General features: G+C 42.7%; 1 protein-coding gene across 2 annotated transcripts; it reads right to left on the bottom strand.

Annotated features, from left to right (window-relative positions):
• Positions 1–510: 510 nt before the first annotated feature.
• Positions 511–9876, bottom strand: katna1 (katanin p60 (ATPase containing) subunit A 1). Of its 2 annotated transcripts, none has more exons than XM_084560961.1 (11): positions 9746–9876; positions 7334–7496; positions 7099–7238; positions 5352–5556; positions 5006–5121; positions 4773–4878; positions 4537–4695; positions 3112–3238; positions 2797–2931; positions 2528–2654; positions 511–1846 (listed from the first exon to the last, which is right to left on the bottom strand). In XM_084560961.1, the coding sequence occupies exons 2-11, from the start codon at positions 7493–7495 to the stop codon at positions 1648–1650; spliced, it is 1476 nt and encodes a 491-aa protein (XP_084417087.1). In that variant the 5' UTR covers position 7496; positions 9746–9876; the 3' UTR covers positions 511–1647. The 2 variants fall into 2 exon arrangements, with proteins under 2 accessions (XP_084417087.1, XP_084417088.1); XM_084560962.1 differs by having other exon boundaries at positions 5352–5535.
• Between the last annotated feature and the right edge of the window lie 313 nt (positions 9877–10189).

The following is a 10189-nucleotide window of genomic DNA, read 5'->3' as shown; positions in this document are numbered from 1 at the left end:
TAAGTAAATGTTTTGGTTTAGAATAGTATGTGCAGTGTTCCCAGAGTATTTGCATGTATGGAAATAAAAACTATTCTAAGGATTGTGAGAACACTGCTATTATATTGAGCACAATTGCATCCATGCAATTATTTAAACTCGGTTTAGCAGTACCATTAGTATTGGCTGCTCCGTTCATTGTGGAAGTTATTCATAAATATACTGTATTCTAAGAAATCAGGATTAATTGGTGCAATCACAGAATTAGTTGCAGAGTCAGAGAACATGGAGGTCTAAGTGAAATACTTTTCTTCGTGACTTTCTTGCTTGTCTATAGACAAACACACAAGCTTCTTTTAAATAAGTATATATTTGACTGATGCACACAAGAGTCTGGTCATTATTTCCAGTGTTATAACTGAAAGTAAACCGTTCAATTGTGTCCTCAGAGTGTGTTTTTAAAGGGGAACTACTGTTTTTTTACAACCTGGACCTTATTTCTGGCATAAAATACGATCGTTTACTTAGTGAGAGTGACTGGGGCACTGAAACGCAGCCTCTAAATAACGCATTAAATGCCGCGAAACTCATTCGTTTCGCCAATATTTTGTTATCGTACGCTAGTGCTATTCCCCGTTGAGCCCGGAATTACCTGTTATCATCAACATCATCCGGGGTCTGAAGATTGACCTACAGACCCCGGATGATGTCTTCTGACCTAGATGATGTCATCTCTAAGCGCCACGCGCACCCACGATGGTCGGCTTGTTTACCTGTAATTTGCAACATGGCTAAATATTTTTCCCATTCTGAGGCTGTGGATGAACCAGACATCATCAGACCCCGGATGATGATAACAGGTAACTCCGGACTCAACGGGGAATAGCACTAGTGTATCATAACAAAATATTGGTGAAATGAACGAGTTTCGCGGTGGATAATGGGTTATTTAGAGGCTGCGTCTCGGTGCCCCAGTCACTTCCACTATATGGATATACGCAGATCTAAATATCTCTTGAACGAGTGCAAATGACACAAAAGTTATATGGGTGAGTAAAAGATCATATTTTATGCCAGAAATAAGGTCGAGGTTGTAAAAAAACAGTAGTTCCCCTTTAATGCACAAGGCATGTATTTTTATTTTTTTTTTCAAGTGACATCCAAGACCATGTTAGTGTCCATTATTAGCTTTATTTATAGAAAAGTGTTACGTTCCTAAGATAGTACATCTCCAAAACATGTGAAACAACCACATGGTTCCACATAAAATCAAAGTGCAATACAAAGAGAAGAAAGAAGTCAGGTTTGATTGCCTCTTGAGAATCCCACTAATAAATACAAATAGTACAAAGATATTATGACACTTGGTAGAAGTAAAACATCTGGAAATTAACTCGTGTTACATTGACCATGTAACGTTTCATCAGCTACATCTGATTCGTCTTTTATGATGAACACATTTGATGATTTCACGTCTGTTGAAATAATGAATTTTAAGACTTTTGCATAACATTACCTTAACACTTCAAGTGCACTTATGTAGCTACTGTAATAAAGCTGCCTTCATCATAATCACCTGACCGATTCAGAAAAACACAGCCACACCAGCCAACAGTCGCACTCCCCGCCTCACAATCAAACGCAGCAGACACAGGAGGCGTTCCTCTTTCAGCAGGACCCGAACTCTTCAATCCACTTTTCGTACTTCTCCAGGTCAGTTGCCGAGACAGATTTGGACACTTTCCTCAGGGATGACTCAAAGTCCTCCATGGTGGTGGGCATGTGCATCTCGTCCCTGGAGATGTTACGGATCTCCTCCGGTGTGAGGCCCTCGATTCGTCGCCTCATGGCCATCAGAGAGGCGTCCCTGCACCGCCGCACAACAATGGGTCAATGAAATACAATGAAGCAGAGATTTCAAAACAGGCCTGAAATCTCACTTTTTAGGATTCATACAGTAAGGCTCTGACTCTGAAAATAAAAGCCCATGTCCTTTAAATTCAGTGTGCATCTTCTTTATGAATGGGCACTTTGACACTGCTTTGTTAACTTCATGTCTCTTGCATAAATGGCAAAAGTAAGCAGCCTTGGACTGGAGAGTCTGACCACTGCACAAAGCCTTCTCCGGTACATCCCAAAGATTCTCAATGGGGTTAAGGTCTGGACTCTGTGGTGGCCATGTGTGAAAATGATGTCTCATGCTCAGCTGACCTCATTCTTTGGGCAACATAATGTTGCTGAACCTAGACCTGAGCAACTGCAGCAACCCCTGATCATAGCACTGCCCCCACAGGCTTGTACAGTAGACACTAGGCATGATGGGTGCATCACTTCATCTACCTCTCTTCTTTTTGCCAGCTGATAGATAATCACCCATGCAGTAATTATCCAACAGGAGGCTCGTACCTATTTGATCAGTTAAATCCAGGTGGCGACTTTTGTTTTGGCCAAGCACTGGCTATATGCCACTAAATTCTGTCTATTCTGTCTGCCTATAGAAGCTACGGTGGGGGTAATAAACTCTGAATATTTTGGAAAGGAGCCTGACCTGCAGACATTAGTGATGTCAGCTCCTGAGTAACCCTCCATCTGTTCCGCTATCTTGTCCAGGTCCACGTCGCCGGCCAACTCTAGCTCTTTTAGATTGATCCTGAGCAGCTCCACTCGTCCTTCAGCTGCAAACACAGAGGCGACAGTAAGAACAGCGGGCAAGAAACTCCGCTTTGCAATCAACACACAGTGAATGTGTTTCCATTTTAGACGTTGTTCTCAATATCATTCGTTTTTTTTTTTTTTGCAGTAAAGAAATGATTTTACTTGAAGGGAGAGGGATGTAGATCCTTTTCTCCAGCCGTCTCCTCAGAGCCTCGTCGATGTCCCACGGGAAGTTGGTGGCGGCCAGCACCATCACCATTTTTGATGGGTCATCATTCTCAGATGCACCACCGACACCTGCACAAAAGCCACAATAACAGAAATTCAATCTAAACAGTACAGTCCATCCAAAAAGTGTAGAATCAGATCATATTTTGACCATTTTGCACTGATAACATGGTTCAGTAGCACAATTTGATTTTAGGACTACATGCAAGTCTTGGTAAGTAAAACTGATAATAAAGTGTCATATAGTACCATCCATTTGCACCAGTAGTTCTGCCTTGACCCTCCTGCTGGCTTCATGTTCCTCTGAAGTTCCTCTGCGGCTGCACATGGAGTCAATTTCATCAATGAAGATTGTAGTGGGAGCATAAAAACGAGCCTGTAAGAGGATTCAAAGTGACAATCAAATAGTTTGAGCAGGTTTTATGCAGTGATGTAGGTCAGTGATGTAGGTCTACAGTCTACAGTCATGTAAGCAACATGGAGTTGAATTTGTTTACAACCAAATGGCTCTGACTGGCTGTAAGACTATCCAACTGCATGCAGCTGTATTTTTATTCTCCATGTATCAGCTGAAATGTGCGTTACCAAACTCATATTCTGATGAGAGTCAAGTCTGGTAACACTAGGCTGGGCTTCAACGGTAATTCATGGGAATTATAACATTTAACAGAGCACTACGGAAAGAACAAAAGTACTTTTCATTGATGCTGCTGCTGCACGGGAACTTTAAGGGGAATTACCGTTTTTTACAACCTGGACCTTATTTCTGGCATAACATACAATGGTTTACTCACCCATATAACTTTGGTGTCATTTGGAGTCGTTCAGAAGATATTTAGATCCAGTGGAGCGCCGCGTATATCCATGTAGTGGGAGTGACTGGGGCACCGAAACGCAGCCTCTAAATAACGTATTATCTGCCGCGAAACTCATTCATTTCACCAATATTTTGTTATGATACGCTAGTGCTATTCCCCGTTGAGTCTGGAGTTACCCGTTATCATCATCCGGGATCTGTAGATTCTCCTCTGTTGTCACAGACGAACATTGTCCACAAGAACACCACCAGTTACTATCTATTCGCGGACGTGCAGCGGTTTGTTGTTCTTTGGCCAGCTGTTCCTCTCTCTGCCTCCATATCCTCCTTTCAACGAGCTCCTCATCCGTATAATCTGGCTCAAAACGGTAAGGACGTCCATCATAAACAAAGTCGTCGTCCACAACCTCAGAATCAGAAAAATATTCAGCCATGCTGCAAAAAACTAGCAGTAGCAAATTACAGGTAAACAAGAGATGACATCATCCAGGTCAGAGGTTAGTAGGTCAATCTACAGACCCCGGATGATGATAACAGGTAACTCCGGACTCAACTGGGAATAGCACTAGTGTATCATAACAAAATATTGGTGAAATGAACGAGTTTTGCAGCAGATAATGCGTTATTTAGAGGCTGCGTTTCGGTGCCCCATTCACTCCCACTATATGGATATACGTGGATCTAAATATCGTCCGAATGACTCCAAATGACACCAAAGTTATATGGGTGAGTAAAAGATCGTATTTTGTGCCAGAAATAAGGTCCAGGTTGTAAAAAACAGTAGTTCCCTTTAAAGCTGACAAGAACAAATCAAACATTCCTCAAAAGACCCTGACAGCTCAACGTGCTGATCTTACCATTTCAAAAAGAAGGCGAACTAGTTTCTCAGACTCTCCTCTGTACTTGGAGGTGAGAGTGGATGAGGAGACATTGAAGAATGTGGTTCTGCATTCAGTAGCGACCGCTTTGGCCAGGAGCGTTTTTCCCGTGCCTGGAGGTCCCACCATAAGCACTCCCTAAAGTAGGAAAAGCCTTCCATGTAATAATGCATAGCATAAAACGAATCACACACACATTTCCTTTAAATAAATACCTTCCATGGTCTTCTTATGCCTTTGAAAAATGCAGGCATCCACATCGGCAACACCACCGCTTCTTTCAAGAGTTTTTTTGCATCTCCTAAATCGGCAATGTCGTCCCTAAAATGTAAGATATTACATTGTAGGTTTTATGGGGTGTCAAGGTTGTCTACCACACATAATTAGGAATACTGAAATATGGAGGAAGGATATAACATAAGTGCATCACCCACAAGGGAACACCTACCACTTAACATTTGGATTCTGGGATATAATATCTCTCTCCAGGGCTTCCACAAGGTCTTTATCATAACCTGTCCCGTCAAACTTTTTTAGTTCTTTCTCCTGGGCACCTGCTTTGTTCTGAAAGGTAGACAAAACAAGAACACTGCACATTATTACTCTTTCCATGTGGTCTGCTTTCTCCAGTACAATAAAACTGGATTGACAGGTTAAGTAGTGCGTAAACAAGGAGCATGTGTATATTGTTTAACCAGCAATGCAAAGAGCTGCCTCTGAATATGTTATGCAAGATCATGAAGGAAGCCTAGCGTGTTCTTTCAAGCTGAAACCTCCAACATGTTTTTCCCCACCTTATCGTCCTTCGCTCTGCCAGACGTGTCCTTCGCCTCTTTTGACTCCCTCTTGTCTTTGCCTTTGGAAGGTTTGCCCCTGTCCCCGTTGGCGCCTCGAGGGGAGTGCCTCTGCTGGGCCCTCACAGCCACACTCAGGCGGTTGTTGGCAGGTTTGCTCTCTTTATAAGGGTTCGCAGGACGCCTAACGGGTAATGGAGAATGTCTGTGAAATGAGGTCAGCAAGATGGTGTCAGTAACAACAACCGTAAACTTTTAAATCTACGCATTTTTACCGGTGGAATGATTACACTGGCTGGCCAAAACAAAAGGTCACACACTCTAATATTTCATTGTTGGACCGCCTTTAGCTTTGATTACATTCTCTGTGGCATTGTTTCGATAAGCTTTTGCAACGTCACCAGATTTATTTCCATCCAGTGTTGCATTAATTTTTCACCAAGATCTTGTATTGATGATGGGAGAGTCTGACCACTGCACAAAGCCTTCTCCAGCACATCCCAAAGATTCTCAATGGGGTTAAGGTCTGGACTCTGTGGTGGACAATCCATGTGTGACAATGATGTCTCATGCTCCCTGAACCACTCTTTCACAATCTGAGCCCCATGAATCCTGACATTGTCATCTTGGAATATGCCCGTGAACATCAGGGAAGAAGAAAATCCATTGATGGAATAACCTGGTCATTCAGTATATTCAGGTAGTCAGCTGACCTCATTCTTTGGGCAACATAATGTTGCTGAACCTAGACCTGAGCAACTGCAGCAACCCCAGATCATAGCACTGCCCCCACAGGCTTGTACAGTAGGCACTAGGCATGATGGGTGCATCACTTCATCTGCCTCTCTTCTTACCCTGATGCCCCCATCACTCTGGAACAGGGTAAATCTGGACTCATCAGACCACATGACCTTCTTCCATTGCTCCAGAGTCCAATCTTTATGCTCCCTAGCAAACTGAAGCATTGCTAATTTTTCCAGTTAGCTTCACTGATTAATGGTTTTCTTAAGGCTACACAGCTGTTCAGTCCCCATAAATGAGAAGCTACTCATTGCATCAGTTGGGGTTAAATAACTTGTTTCCAGCTGAAAGATAATCACCCATGCAGTAATTATCCAATAGGAGGCTCCTACCTGTTTGCTTAGTTAAATCCAGGTGGAGACTTGTTTTCTTTTTTAGCCAGACAGTGTATATTACCCATAATAACAGTTTTATTCAAATCAGGGCACTAACAAATGATGTGATTAGTTTTGGACTGACTAAAGCAACAATTTACAGAAATCAGAAACCACCATCTATAACTATATATATATATATATAAAAAAAAAAAACCTGACTTGTGTTGTGCAGGAGAGCATGCATGGTCAAATGAATCATCTAGAAATTCTTAGGAATTCCCAGGCTGCACAAAGCCATTGTGCCGTTTTGGAGAAATACTCAACAAGTGTATTAATGCAGTTAACCAAAAAGGAAAAAAAATGAAAACAAAGTGGCAGTATGAGCTTTACTGACTACGCCTGTGGAGGGCGGAGCGGGAACAAAACAAGCTCTGATCAGGGGCTCAAGTTTACTAATCTCAATCATATGACTACATCAAGACTATTGTTCTTGGACAAAAAGCTTCTACAGCACCAATCACAGCTCTGTAAGCTGCACAGTCAACATGCTGTTCGAAAGATATATCAGAGCGAAAGATGAAATTTTTTTAAGTAATGAAGCAGGAGTTGTAAATAACTGAATACAATACCTCGGCTCCACATGCACAGGCCTAATTTCACAGTCGTCGTGGTTGCTGGGTTTAGCGGCTGTCGAGTTCAGCTGAAAGTTCTCCAGAGTCGACATTATGTCCTGAACCTGCTGATTCTCTTCACTTATTTCTTGCCACAACTGTGAAATTAACATAGATATATATACGCATCAGGAGGAAAAAAACAAACAAACAGGATTATGATCCGATATGATGTTATTAACGTCATATTTACCTGCTGCCATCTCTGCTGAAAACTGCTGTCTCGCACTGTGAACACATACTTCTTGATTTGTTCGAGCAGCCCCTGGTAGAGGACGCTGGCCGAGCTGTAGTTTCCCAGCAAGGCGTACTCACGGGCCAGCTTCACGTTCTCGCTGATCTCTCGTAGACTCATCCTGCCGCGGAAACACACGCAACTTGTTGGTTAGCTGATAGCCTATGGAAACACGTCAGAGCTAGCATGTTACTGATGAACAATCATTTTTCTGAGGCAGTGGGAGTGGCTCAGAAAAGCAGGACTTCTTGTGAAAAGACTAAAATAACAAAGAATAGCTCCTAAAGCCAATGTTTAAATGTACTTAGGCTGTTATAATGCTCCAATTACTTTACTACAGGAACTTTCTCTGAGGACTAATGACCTTTTGGGGAACAACCTCACTAAATGTTGTAGGCCTTTTCTGTGGTGGATCCATTGAAAGAGACCCGTGAAGACGTCCAAGCAGTTGCACCAAAACATTTATTCACGATCGTAAATCTAAATAATCCAATGGCTTTGTGACCTTAGCCGATCTATACACACACTTAAGGTACTCCTATAACTTGTATGTACAAACTGAACAAAGGCTCACATTTTGGCCACGGAGCAATGAAACGACGACGACGGTCAAAAACTGTGTGCTTCTCCGGTGCAGTAATTAGCACCTCTGCTATATGTGCCTTCCCACCTCCCACAGTACAGATCGCCACCCAGCGTAGCCCGTAGAGAACTGCACGGAACCAAAACATTCACTTATCCATCTTCTGTAACCACTTGTCCTGTGAAAGGTCGCAGGGGCCGCCAAGCCTATCCTAGCTGTCATCGGGCGAGAGGTGGGGTACACCCTGGACAGGTCTCCAGTCTATAGCAGGGCTAACACAGAGAGACAGACAACCATTCGTCTATCACGCCTACGCCCAATTTAGAATCACCAATGAACCTAACCAGCATGTCTTTGGAAAGTGGGAGGAAGCCGGAGTACTTGGAGAGAACCCACGCAGACACAGGGAGAACATGCAAACTCCACACAGAAAGGCCCCAGTCGGCCCATGGGTGTCGAACCCGGAACCTTCTTGCTGTGAGGCGTACTTACTCAAGTGCACTTGGGCATGTGGGCCATGTACCAGGGATCAAACCGCTAACCCTCTGGTTCTTGGGCCACAGCTGTCCACTACAGCACATGATGAAGCAAACACACAAGGTGCAAACGGGCCTGAAAGATGTCATAACCCATGAGTTCCTGCAGTGGTAAAACACCGAATGGAATGCATTGGCCTTTTAATGACTTAAAAGTTCCTGGTCCTTAGTTCTTAGGTCTGAAGGTCAGTGGTGAATAGCAAACAGCGGTCGAAACTTAACTTTAGAAATCAGGGACGTGTGGGATTTCTTCTTTGAAGCTAGTATGAACAGGATGAATGTTTAAAAGGGAACTACTACTACTTTTTTTTTTACAACCTGAACCTTACTTCTGGCATAAAATATGATCGTTTACTCACCCATATAACTTGAGTCTATAGTCTTTCGGGATAAATTTAGCCCAGATGATGATAACAGGTAACTCCGGACTCAACGGGGAATAGCACTAGCGTACGATAACAAAATATTGGTGAAATGAACAAGTTTCATGGCAGATAATGCGTTATTTAGAGGCTGCGTTTCGGTGCCCCAGTCACTCCCACTATATGGATATACGCAGATCTATATATCTCCCGAACAACTACAAATTACACCAAAGTTATATGGGTGAGTAAACGATCGTATTTTATGCCAGAAATAAGGTCCAGGTTGTAAAAAGTTCCCCTTTAAGAGTCTGCAATATGTATGTCAATCTATATTTCATGTATAATGTTGTGCATCTTAAATTTCTTCGGACATGCACCATTCTAACACCACTGACATCCATATGGACACTGACCTGATGAAGTGGGACAGTTGTGTCACGCATCACAACATACAAACACTGTGTTTTTCAATACACGTGTCCACTTTAAGACACGTTTCCACATCAATCTAAACAGTTTGGTGTCACCTAAAGTTAAGTTGAGCATTTTTGTTCTCTCCATAGATTAGACGGGGCCTCGCCCAGTTGTTTAAGTGCGACACGAAAAGCGTCCACGTACAAAATGTTTGAGTAACAGCTTCCCCGTGTGTGGAGACATATTTTTGTCCTCAACTTAAACCTCATATCTGTTCCACGCTAGTGTACGTTAACCCGCAGCCAACGCTTCCATACATCCCTTTGAATTTCAAACTGGCTCTGTGTTTCAAAAAGTGTAACCGCTCGATAACAAACCTCGACGGATGCGGCGGTTCAGATAAACACTTGTGTGAATCAATATGAGTCCGAGTTGTTACACAAAACTGGTTTGGACAAAGTTTATACTCAACTTTTCAGATGAACACACAGAGAGTTGTTGTGACGAGTTCCGCTGTAGCAGTTCAAAGAGGCTTCAACTGACAACCAGCAAAAACGTAGCCGGACGGAGACATTTGTAGTCCTGTAGGTCGCGGAAGTTAACAGCGCACGTTCCGTCTCACTTCAGGAAAAAGAGGCGGAGTGAAAGTTTTGATTTCCGCCCTGAACCTTCAAAATAAAACCACAAAATTTTATTAAAATTTTATACGATTAAGTTTTCAGTAGGAGTTCCTATTTAAACCTCAAACTTCCCACCAGTCCCCTAGAAATGAAAAGGCTACTCGGTTGAGTGGTGAAACGTCTTCTCAAAAAAAAAAAAAAAAAAAAAAGAAGAAGAAAAAAAACTCTACAAGTCCAGTTGCCTTTTTTGAACCTTTTTTGGATATACCATGACCTGGATGACTGAGAACCTTCAC

The sequence above is a fragment of the Chelon labrosus genome (genome assembly GCF_963514085.1).
Source record: "Chelon labrosus genome assembly, chromosome: 14".
In the NCBI taxonomy this organism is placed as follows: Eukaryota; Metazoa; Chordata; class Actinopteri; order Mugiliformes; family Mugilidae; genus Chelon; species Chelon labrosus.
Note: the sequence above shows the minus strand (reverse complement) of the source record. Positions and strands in the feature narration are given on the sequence as shown.